The sequence below is a fragment of the Pogoniulus pusillus genome, chromosome 8 (assembly GCF_015220805.1).
Source record: "Pogoniulus pusillus isolate bPogPus1 chromosome 8, bPogPus1.pri, whole genome shotgun sequence".
Lineage (NCBI taxonomy): Eukaryota > Metazoa > Chordata > Aves > Piciformes > Lybiidae > Pogoniulus > Pogoniulus pusillus.
In genome coordinates, this window is record NC_087271.1 from 30,370,544 (window position 1) to 30,382,075 (window position 11,532).

Consider the following 11,532-nt stretch of genomic DNA (forward strand, 5'->3'; position numbering starts at 1 on the left):
CGGCGCCAGAGCCTCCCCTGGGTGCCGCCCCCCGGCCCCGTACCCACCGCCCCCCGCTTCACGCCCGGCGACACCGCCGGCTCCCGGCGCGGCGCCAGAGCCTCCCCTGGGTGCCGCCCACCGGCCCCGTCCCCACCGCCCCCCCCTGCGCGCGTGCGCCACGGGAGCGCGTGCTGCCGGCAGGCGCAGGCGCAGCGCGTGCCTCCCGGCGGGCGGGGTCAGAGGTCAGGGGTGAGGGGTCAGCGCTCGCCGGCGGCGGCGGCGGCGGCGGCGGCGGCGGCAGCGGCAGCATGGCGGGTGGTGGCAGCGCCCCGCAGGCCTCTGCTGCGGAGGATGGGGGCCAGCCGGCCCCCGAGCGGGTTCTCTTCCCACCGACCTTCAGCATTTCCGAGATCAAAAACAAGCAGCGGCGGCACTTCATGTTCCTGCGCTGGAAGCAGCAGCAGAGGAAGGTGGGGGAGGGCCCAGCGCGGTGAGCGTTCCCGGGGGTGGAGGGAGGCTCCGGCCAGGCGGCGAGCCTGAATAACGGATCGCTCTCCCTTTGCCCGCAGGAGAAACTCGCCGCCAAGAAGAAGCGAAGAAAGGAGCGAGAAGCCCTCGGAGACAAAGTAAGGGCTCAGACCGCAGCGCGTTGCGGCCCCGTGTCGTGGCGAGGCAGTTCCCGCTGCAGGGCCGTGGTGCTCCTCGGCGAAAGGGGAGCAGTTTGGCTTGGTGGTGATACTTCAGCTCAGCCTAGTGCTGGGGGTTCTTGAGTTTCGTGAGGGAAACGGTTTCTTCATAGGCCACAGCGAAGCGGAGCAGTGACCTCGGTACTGGGCGGCCGTGGTAGCCTTCAGAGACTGTTGTGTAAGCGGAGGCAGCAAACAGCTGAGTTTAGAAGTGTTGCTTGGTACTGTTCTAAACGACGCTTTAGTCGCGCAGAGTGAGTTTTCAGCTAATAATGGTGTAAAAGCAGGTCTGTCTTTTCTGTGCAATGCAAATGCCAAGGCATTGTGTCGATGTTATTAGGAACTGTGCACTAGGAACTAATTTCTCTACAAGTTAAAACAATTAGATCTCACCAAACCCTGCCCAGAGCAGTTGTCTGCTTGTTTTTAAGCCTAGGCTCAAACAAGAGGTTTGCTTCTTTTTATGAACTATTCAGGAGCCTGGTGGTGGTTGAAGACAATCAGCTGTGAGTTACTGTGTAATCCTAACCTGACAAGAGTAGTGTCATTAAACAGGGTAAACACTATTCTAAACACTTTTTCTTCCCTGGGAGATAAAACATTCCACTTTTTTTGTTTGGTTGGTTTTAGTTTGCAATGCTGTTTCTTAATTAGACTGAAATTAATTAGCGTCACTGTTCTAGAGATGCTTATCTATAGGAGACAAGGGGTAATGTCTGCAAGTTACTCCTAGGAGAATTCTGATTGGAATCCAGAAGAAACTGAGAACATTTAGACATTGGAATAATCTTCTAGGAGAAGCAGTGGAGTCCTCCTCAGTGGACAGTTTTAAGACTCAGCTTTACAGGCTGCTGGGCCATCTGATTTAAAACTACACTGTCACCTAGAAAGGAGGATCTTTGGGGTCCCTTCCAATCTGGCAGGTCTGTGATTCTATGGTCTCTAGTGTCAAAATGATGTTATCTTCTTTTTTTAGAAGCCCTTATAAAACAAATAATACTTCTAGTTCTGTCTAGGAATATACACAACATCATGGCAGTATGAATGTGTTTTTTTGCAGTATGCTGTGAAGTTAGGAGTGTGTTATACTAATAAACCTATTTATTTTAGGCACCTCCAAAACCCATACCAAAGACTATTGAAAATCAGAGAGTGTATGATGAAACTACTGTAGATCCCAATGATGAAGAGGTAACTGCTTAATTTCTACATATGCTATTTAAGTCAACTTTTCTTTTCCAAGGAGAGGCATTATTTGGATTGACAAAGCTTAATGTTCACCACTCTTCTGTTAAGGTGCAATGCATTACTTTTTACCTGTGATGGGTTCACTAAGTTATTCTTTCAATATCTACATTAGATAATTGTTACTTGTATTTATTGCTATTGGTAATAGGACCTACTGATGTTCTTCACAATGGATTATTAAAAATATAAAGACTGCACACACTTTATGATAATTAATTTTAGGATATATTTTGATCTTTTTCCTACTAAATTCCATTTCATCAGATTGAAAAATTGTTCTGCAATTATTTTATATATGGTGGATTAAGAAGGTGTCTGTTCTTCCAGGTTGCTTTCGATGAAGCAACTGATGAATTTGCACCATACTTCAACAGACAGACAGTTCCCAAGATTCTCATTACAACATCAGACAGGCCTCGTGGGGTATGTACCTTTTACCTGGAGAGTTCAAAACAATTAATTGGTTATGAGATACCATGGTTTTCATGCTATGATAGGTAAATTAAAGCTGAAAATAGTGGCTATCACAGGGCTTTTTTTCAGCTCTTTTGTTTAGTGGCTGTCAATCAACTTGTACATATATGTGATCTGTTAGTTTCTCCAGCACTCTTTGTTACCTTCTTAGCAAAAAACCTCATGTCTTGTGTTCTTCTGTTGAAGTGATCTGCATTACCTATCTGGGGAGGTTGCTGACATTTGTGAAATCCATAAAGGAAGTTGTTTTAGGTAATAGAAAGAAGTGAACCTCCTAATTCTTTACCTAACTGTACCTAAAATAATAATTGCATTTTGAAATGTTACAAGCTTCTTGTAAATCACTGTCCTTAATAAATAATGAGTTCTGAGGTTATGCTTTCTGGATTTTCCTGCTTTTCTATGATTGTGGAAGGAGAAAACATCCTTTAAAAGAAGTAATAAGAAAAGTCCCTGGTATGCTGCAGTCTTTACTGTAAATACTTTTTTTTCCCCACTGACTGAAGTAATTCAATAGTTTGTCTTCAAGTCTTTATAGAGAGAGAGGAATTCATGTATCACCAGGGAGGGCAGTTGGAAGGAGCAGTCCTCTGTTCCCCTGGTACTTTAATTTGGCTCTGTATTTACCTCATTACAATTTAATACCTGTTTTGCAGAGAACAGTGAGATTCTGTGAGCAACTGTCTACTGTTATACCTAACTCTCATGTCTACTATCGAAGAGGACTGGCTTTGAAAAGGATTATTCCACAGTGTATTGCAAGGGACTTCACAGATTTAATCGTCATTAATGAAGATCGCAAAATACCAAGTATCCTTTTGTGCATTTGTTAAAGGAGATGCACTGTGATTATTAGGGAAAGAGAAGAATTTTTTAGTGTGCATCAAAGATCTGCTTTATTCTGGACTTTTTTTCTTCACTGTGCAGCTTACAGTGTAACTACAGAGTTAAAAATCACTGTGCCAAGTAAAATAATCTAATGGCTAATAGAGCTTGGCTTTGCATCAAAAAACATTGTTGTTTCAGTAAATTTAACAGTTTGGTTAATTAACAAGTTTTTCTGATCCAGAAGGTCCATTTAGTTTTGCTACCTGGGTAAAACATTAGAATCATAGAATCAACCAGGTTGGAAGAGACAGCCAGTCCAACCTAGCACCCAGCCCTATCCAGTGCCTCATCCAGACTTCTCTTGAAGACCTCCAGGGATGGTGCCTCCACCACCTCCCTGGGCAGCCCATTCCAATGCCAATCACTGTCTCTGGGAAGAACTTCCTCCTAACATCCAGCCTATACTTCCCCCCGGCACAACTTGAGACTGTGTCCCCTTGTTCTATTGCTGGTTGCCTGGCAGAAGAGACCAACCCCACCTGGCTACAGCCTCCCTTCATGTAGTTGTAGACAGCAGTGAGGTTACCCCTGAGCCTCCTCTAGGCTAAACAACCCCATCTCCCTCAGCCTCTCCTCATAGGGTTTGTGCTCCAGGCCCCTCACCAGCTTTGTTGCCCTTCTCTGGACATGTTCCAGCACCTCAACATCTCTCTTGGCATTGAGGGGTCCAGAACTGGACACAGGACTCAAGGTGTGGCCTGACCAGTGTTGAGTGCAGGGGAAGAATGACCTCCCTTGTCCTTCTGGCCGCACTGTTCCTGATACAGGCCAGGATGCCATTGGCTCTCTTGGCCACCTGGGCACGCTGCTGGCTCATCTTCAGCTACTATCTATCAGTACCCCCAGGTCCCTTTCCTCCTGGCTGCTTTCCAGCCCCTCAGTTCCCAGCCTGTAGCGCTGCTTGGGGTTGTTGTGGCCAAAGTGCAGAATCCTGCACTTGGCCTTGTTAAATCTCATCCCATTGGCCTCTGCCCACCTATCCAGCCTGTCTAGGTCCCTCTGCAGGGCTCTCCTACCTTCCAGCAGATCAACACCTGCTCCTAGCTTGGTGTCATCTGCAAATTTACTGATGCTGGACTCAATCCCCTCGTCCAGATCATGAATAAAGATATTGAACAGGACTGGGCCCAGCCCTGATCCTTGGGGAACACCACTAGTGACTGGCTGCCAACTGGATCTGGCACCATTCACCACCACTCTCTGGGAGAAAATGATAGATGTTAACTCTTGTTAGGTATTGAAACAAAGTAGTTGACATACTTCAGAACACAGGTAACTAGTTCATGACTGTATGGTAAAAATAGAATGAAACCTTATAAATCAAGCATAGATTATGGGTATAATACTGTACTATGATACTGCACATTGCAAAAAATGTTCCTCTGTAAACATGGAATTTTACTAGCTTTTTTTAACTCCGTGAACAGATGGTCTTGTATTAAGTCATCTGCCTGATGGTCCAACAGCTCATTTTAGAATGAGTAGCGTCCGTTTGCGTAAAGAAATAAAGGTGAGACTCCCTTTCAGCAGTTTTTAAATGGGCAGTGTGTTATCTGGTGGTGAATATGTTCAGTCTTCTTGAACTTTCAAAACTGGTTACACTTTTGTATGCTGCAGCTCATCTTGTGTTTTTTTATAATCCAAGAAGTAGTATCTACTTCCATAAGCAGCATGCTTTCATGTTAAATTTAAATCCCAAATATTTTTACAGTTGTGCTAGTAAATAACAGCTGAGAACCTGCATCAATAGGGAATATCCAGTGTATAATACAGTATATGCACCAGAGGGTATATAAAAATCAGAGTATCAAAGACTTCAATATATGCACAATAGGGTATATAAAAATCAGAGTTATCAGACTTCAGTAAATGTAGTTCCTAGTCTTGAATTAAACCTGTTTTTTTCTAAGTCTTACAGCCCTGTTGCCTCTTTTATAGCAAGTATGGCTTACTTAGCCCTAAATAATTTGCAGTGAAAGGTTTTCTTTCCCTTTTGAAGTAATTTTTAAACTTTATCTGTTCTTATTAAAGAAGAATCATCTACACTCTTGGTAGTAATAGAGAGGAGACTGCATTATTTGCTGTAACAATTGGTAGCAGGAGTGGAAGTTGGTGCAGAAGAGAGGAAATGTAAATTTTTTTCATTCAATTTATGCTGTCGAATCAAAGATCCTTGTTAGCAGCTGCTTTTACTTGCATACAAACTTGCTTGAAAAAAATAGGGCACTTACTAGACCTTTTCAAAGAAGGTGGCCTTAGTGGTCTTTCCTCTGTTATGTCAAGCTCTTCTTTGACAGTAGATGAATTTTACCAATTCTTTGTGCTCCACTGCTTTCATTTCAGCGAAAAGGGAAGGAGCCCACGGAACATGCACCTGAAGTAATCCTGAATAATTTCACAACACGGCTTGGCCATTCTATTGGTCGTATGTTTGCTTCTCTCTTCCCACATGATCCTCAGTTCATTGGAAGACAAGTAGCTACCTTTCACAACCAGAGAGACTACATCTTTTTCAGATTCCACAGGTGATGGTTTTCACAAAACTCACAAATGAGAGTGTTTTTGTAACTTACTTTGTAATTTATGTGGGGTTTTTCCTTCCCCAAGATACATCTTCAAGAGTGAAAAGAAAGTGGGAATTCAAGAACTTGGGCCACGTTTTACATTAAAACTGAGGTCTCTTCAAAAAGGAACTTTTGATTCTAAATTTGGAGAATATGAATGGATTCATAAGGTATGTCTTAACTATGCCTGCTTGGAGAGTACTTCTGACATGAAACATAGCCACAAATCTTAGGCTAAAGATCAGAATAAATGCAGCTCTCAAGAAATATTTAATTGAAATACTTAAAGGTATATTTTGAGAAATATGCAAAGTGGAAACATTCTGCTATGTTGCAAGTCAAAAATGACAAGGATTACAAGTAACAATATACCAAGATTAGTTATGTGCAGAATGTAATTTCTTTAACATATACACATAGAAGCAGATGTGAAAAGTATTCCCCTGGTATGAGCTATTATTGTAAGCCTAGTAACTTGGTTAGAGCTATTTTTGTGGAAGAATCATTTTCATAAATGACACTTCTTAACAGTGAATGGGAAGTAAAACCAACCTCTGTACTCTTCAAGTGAAATTGAAGTATTCCTTGTAGGCAATGATAAATTTTCCAGTTGTTTCTACTGTGGAACTGCTATTGATTGGCAAAACTTTGGCGCAAGTAGCCAAGTTGCACCAGAAGTCTAATGCTCCTGGTGTATGTAATCCATGAGGTGGATAACCTTGTTTTAAAGGTGCTTTGCTCTCAGGAGATAGAGAACTGCTATGTGTTCTTCAGTTCTTAAACGATTCTTGGATTCATCTCTGGTCAGCCTAGAAAAGCTGACTATGTTGTAACTGTGACACATTTCACTGCCTACCCTACTTTAAACTGGTACCTCATTTGTATCCTGTTGCATTAATTTGCTGGTTAATAAATTCTCTTTTCAATTTCAGCGACGAGAAATGGACACAAATAGAAGAAAATTCCATTTATGAGGGACAGCTATCTGCCAGTTGCTGGTGACCAGAAATACAACTGCTCTGAAACATGGATTATCTCAGACTCCCAACTAATGATAATACTGAACAGTATCTGTCAGCAGAAAGACTAATGCAAGCATGAAAACTTTCTACAGGAGCACATCAAGTAGGATGCATATTTCTTCCTGTTTATAGTTAGATCCAACACAACAAGAACCATGACTTTTTTTCCAGTTTAGCAGGAAAAACAACAGCAGTGTCAGAGCAGCCTGTAATTTACCTGTTGCTGAAAATCTGCCTTGACTGCTCTTAATGCTGTAGAGATAAGTTTTGCAACATTAAAGACAGTAAAGATTTTGGTTACAGATATTTTTAAAATAAAGTATTTCTAGTTATACAGCTCTTTTTTTTTTCCTTTAAGCAGCTGCACTCACATCTTCCATTAACTAAAAGATAATTTTGCACCTCTTACAGTATACTGTTCCCTGATATTATGGTGATAGCTTTCCAAAAATGGGCTCCTCCATAGAGAACACTGAGAAGGCTGTATGCAATCCAGGAAGTCTGTAGCATTTTATTTCTTTAACAATTTACATAGAATAGTCATGTTACAGAAGTTACAAAATCAGTATGTTTCACTCCTCTAGGTATTTCTATGTCCTGTTTAGAAGAAATGTATACCCTAAGCAGTTGATATTCTTGTATCAAAAAGAAGCAAACACTCATAGGAAAGAATTTGTAAGATAAGCTTACAGGAAGTATGTAAAGCTGTCTCATTTAATAATAATTAAGTTTTTCATGATGTCTATGATTCAGGACAGCTGTATAGTTGAATTACATTTCTAATATGCTTCTAAGTGTAAGTCTAAGTCTTGTTCTGTACAACTGTCAACCCCCAGGCAAACTTGCAAGGAATGTTTAAAGACAAGACTCCTGCATGTGCTCTCCAGCTGCTGCAGAGTGATGCAGTTAACCGGTGGGGTGTCAGCAAATCCAGAAGTTAATCAACTTGGTACAGTAATTTCAGGACCAGACTAAATCAAGACACTTTTATTTTTTGCTTGGCATATAAAACTGATTCCCTTATGAAACAAGTATTGTAACTACCATACAGTTCCTTTGGAGAGGTAGATGGTAAGAGGCTTGACAACAGTAGCAATTTTACAGTTAGATTTGGCACGTTAAAGATAAGCTTTTGTACAGACTTCAATCCAGGCTGCTCCTTGAGGCACTCTGTCCATACACACATCAGCAGCTAGGAAAAGATGCTAAAAGATCTGAAAAACAAAATCAAAGTATAGTTAGAGTTGCTTCATTTAATTAGCATTGATACTTTTCTGTGTCTTAGAACATGTACCTTCAGACTATGCCATGGATAGCCATTTAGAAAAGAAATACCTTTTTACACAGCTGTTTTATAAAATTACTAGTTCATTAAATGAATTTTTAAAACCATGAAGCTATCCCCAAGGGCACAATAAGATTATCTAAGCTGTTAAAAAAGCACTAAAACTTAGCATCTCTTGGAACCCAAACAGAAGTGCAGAACAAGCACCTGGTGCCTACAGAACCACTAGGCATCTACTTAGCTTTTCAGAGGCAGAGAGAGTCTGTGTCATGAATTACACTTTGCTCCACAGAGGTGGTGGTGCCTCTGCAAGGGTGAACTCCACTGGGTTATTAAGGAAACACCCAGATTACAATTAACAAATAGACTATTCTGAGGAAATGCTTGCAAGAGGTACAGTGACAGATTAATTTCCCATATAGGAAGTGTAACCAAAACTGCTGTTCTAATGAAATCTGCCTGTAAAATCAGCAGAAAGAAGTGCTCTGTTCCAAAAGGAGGAAGATGGAAGGAAGGAGCTTTAACTGAGAAAGACAATATTAAGCCTTCTATGCCCTGTGTATGTGTATGAGGCAAAGGAAATGTTACTTCCTGACTTCCACACCCAGGAATTGCCAGACCTTGGCAGAGCTCAGTGAGGAACTGTACGTGTCACTGATGAAAGTACAGTTTATTTGGCTTTTTATAGGTTACCAGACTACAATGCTTACAGATCTGATTTTTTTCTTTGAATTACTGCTTAAAGCTGAAGCTGCAATAGTGAACACAAGTCAGACAAGAATAGTGTCTTTTAAACAAGAACAGTTAATGAAATCCACAACAGAAATAAATTTAAAAGCCAAAACAACTCTAAAGCACATTTCAGTTATAGTGCTCTAATTCACTGCTCAAAATAATGGGGAAAGTGGTTTTGTTTGTTAAACAGTTAAGTATCAACTGCTATGCTTCTACTACTCTGGTCTTTACTAGCCTGAACTACATTATACATAGTTTAAAGTTTATACATAAGCTTTTTGGAAGTTTTCTACAGTGCGTCCAATGGGAGAACAGTTCTGAAGAAATTTTAGCAACTCAGTCTGCCTGTGGTCACTATTCTATAAAGCTGCCTCAATAACACAAATCTAGCAAACGACACTCTTTGTGTGATGTAAGTCAGCTACAAAACCAGAATTCAAGGTTAAGACTCACTGTAAGATTTCTGAGGATTGTGAACTTTGGTTAACTGTATATCAAGTGCTTCAAATTAACCTGTTTATGCTCTCACTCCCAATAGATCCAAGTCAAGGACAGCTGGGGAAGAGGGACACAGTAGAAATTGACATGCATTTACTATGGCCAAAATATCAAATTATTGTGACTCAGTGTTGGTGAGACTGTGGATCTAAAGCTCACCTTTCTAGGTAGGTTAGTCTAAACTAATCAACAGAATTTTCAAGGAATGCCAAATGAGTGCTGTTCATGGTGGTAAGAGTAGTGCTAATGAACCTCTAAGTTTTGGAATGGAAATACAAATGAGTTTTCAGTTGTTTCTACTTAAACTGCTACCCATGTAGTAGCTTGAGTGGAGTATGGGCCAATTCTTGTACTGCATACTTTTTTTCTTTTGGCTTAGTGTGTCCTATAGGGGACAATGCTTTTGGAGACCACCACTAACCTAATCTTTGGAAGTGATCTTTAAAAGTTTAATAACTTAAGTCTCTTTATCTGCCACCATCAGGATTCACCATATATGCTGTCAGGCAAGTAAATACTATGTGAGAAAAGGGAAATAATTCCCTTGCACAGGGGAAGACAACAGAATTAGGCTAGTCCAAATAGCAGCTCAGTAGTAGCTGCCCCACTACTACTCTGCTGGAGCAACAGATGTTTGTGGAAGCTCTGCAACAGCTAAATGCTACTCATAATACTTATGTGTCCAACATAGAGCTATAACCAGAACAGCAGAGAAGGGGCCCAAAATGGGGATCTAGACCAACACTTGTTGCTGAAGTCAGATGTCTCTTACTTTCAATACAATCTTATTTAAAACCAGGCATTTTTCATGATAGAACAGTTTATGGATAGCATTTAAAGGACTTACCACCAAAACATACTGAAGTAGTTTACATAATTACAAAAATGAGCAAACTTTCTGGGGTCTGAAAGGATTTGTACTTGATGATACTCCTGTCAGTAGGGGATCATGTTGTGCATTCTGCAGGCAGAACTGCTTCAAGTCTGCTGCAGCCTGAGAAACCTAGTCATAAAAAAGTTGCCATCAGAATTAACACTCTTTAGTGAGGACGTAACGACATCAACATTATAAAGAATACTGCTAAATGACTCTGCAATACAGCTTATGTACATTTTATGCAACCGTTTCATCGTACATTTGTGGTTTCTTAAAGGACAAGGAGTTATGCAATGTTAGACTAAGAATTCATTTGGAAAACCTTCACGTTAAGCTTTGAAGACTGAAGAGGGAAAGATAAGCAGCAACATGTTGGAAAGCCATCCTCACGACGAGATAGCGTGTGGGGCTCTCGGTAAGCTCTACAACTTAAAAGCGGAGCAGTGAAAAAAAACCTTGCTTTAACTCTCGCCTCATAAAAAAAGCACAATCAGAGTTTCAGGAAGTAGCATCTTCACTGGTATCCTGTACCAGCCCTTTGCTCACTTTCTCTAACCGAACAGAGCCCAGTCTCACCCGCCAAAGGGACAAGTTAAAGGCACTTAGGATGCCTTCCAGGACAGTCTCCATTTTATACTGTCAGTGCCAGGCGAGCCAAAGCAACCTGTTGTAAACGCGACCGGAGCTTGCCTTTTCACCACAGTGCGATGGGGCGTAATACTTTTCAAAGTAAGTAAATGAAAGGAGTGCGAGGTTGCGGCCACTGCATGGGGCAGCGCTTCGCCCGGAAAGCGACTCCCGGGGGTCCCTGAGAGGCAGCAGGAAGCTTAAGTTGCGGCGGGCCAGGACCCTGGAGACGGCAGCAGCGGCTGGGGAAGCCCGACGGAGCCTCGGGGCTAACGCCAGGGAGTGAGGTGCCGCCGCCAGCAAGGGTCGGCAGGGCAGGGCAGGTGAGAGCTGGCTGCTCCGGCCTGGTCCTTGGCCTGGCCGCCTCCAGGGCACGGCACAGGGCGCGGCCCCAGAGGCAGTGTAATGGCGGCGCACCCGCCCCGTCCCGTCCCAGCGCCGCGTCTCACCTTCACACGAGTCACGCTGGCCTCCAGGCGCAGCTGCTGCACTACCTTCTTCATGGCCGCCACGTTGGAGGAGCCCGACATGGTGGGAGCGACGGCGAGCACAGCAGCGCGCCCGGCCCAAACTTCCAGCGCCTCCCAAACTCTCCGGCCCTGCGGCGCCTGCGCAGCCGCCGCCGCGCCCAGCGCCGGGACCCAGC

General features: G+C 42.7%; 2 protein-coding genes across 2 annotated transcripts; one reads left to right on the top strand and one right to left on the bottom strand.

The window, feature by feature from the left end:
* Positions 1-261: 261 nt before the first annotated feature.
* Positions 262-7,196, top strand: RPF1 (ribosome production factor 1 homolog). Its single transcript, XM_064147899.1, has 9 exons — positions 262-452; positions 552-608; positions 1,779-1,859; positions 2,244-2,339; positions 3,047-3,200; positions 4,706-4,788; positions 5,622-5,803; positions 5,886-6,012; positions 6,775-7,196. The coding sequence occupies exons 1-9, from the start codon at positions 291-293 to the stop codon at positions 6,814-6,816; spliced, it is 984 nt and encodes a 327-aa protein (XP_064003969.1). The 5' UTR covers positions 262-290; the 3' UTR covers positions 6,817-7,196.
* A 154-nt stretch (positions 7,197-7,350) lies between these two features.
* On the bottom strand, positions 7,351-11,509 carry GNG5 (G protein subunit gamma 5). Its single transcript, XM_064147900.1, has 3 exons — positions 11,336-11,509; positions 10,230-10,385; positions 7,351-8,078 (listed from the first exon to the last, which is right to left on the bottom strand). The coding sequence occupies exons 1-2, from the start codon at positions 11,414-11,416 to the stop codon at positions 10,260-10,262; spliced, it is 207 nt and encodes a 68-aa protein (XP_064003970.1). The 5' UTR covers positions 11,417-11,509; the 3' UTR covers positions 7,351-8,078; positions 10,230-10,259.
* Between the last annotated feature and the right edge of the window lie 23 nt (positions 11,510-11,532).

Bases quoted from the DNA above. Each gene is read 5' to 3' on its own strand.
- GNG5 (XM_064147900.1), bottom strand. From the start codon at position 11,416: ATGTCGGGCTCCTCCAACGTGGCGGCCATGAAGAAGGTAGTGCAGCAG. The intron at 10,386-11,335 runs GTGAGACGCGGC...TTTTATGACTAG, and splicing joins CCAGCGTGACTCGTGTGAAG to GTTTCTCAGGCTGCAGCAGA.
- RPF1 (XM_064147899.1), top strand. From the start codon at position 291: ATGGCGGGTGGTGGCAGCGCCCCGCAGGCCTCTGCTGCGGAGGATGGG. The intron at 453-551 runs GTGGGGGAGGGC...CTTTGCCCGCAG, and splicing joins GGAAGCAGCAGCAGAGGAAG to GAGAAACTCGCCGCCAAGAA. The intron at 1,860-2,243 runs GTAACTGCTTAA...CTGTTCTTCCAG, and splicing joins TAGATCCCAATGATGAAGAG to GTTGCTTTCGATGAAGCAAC.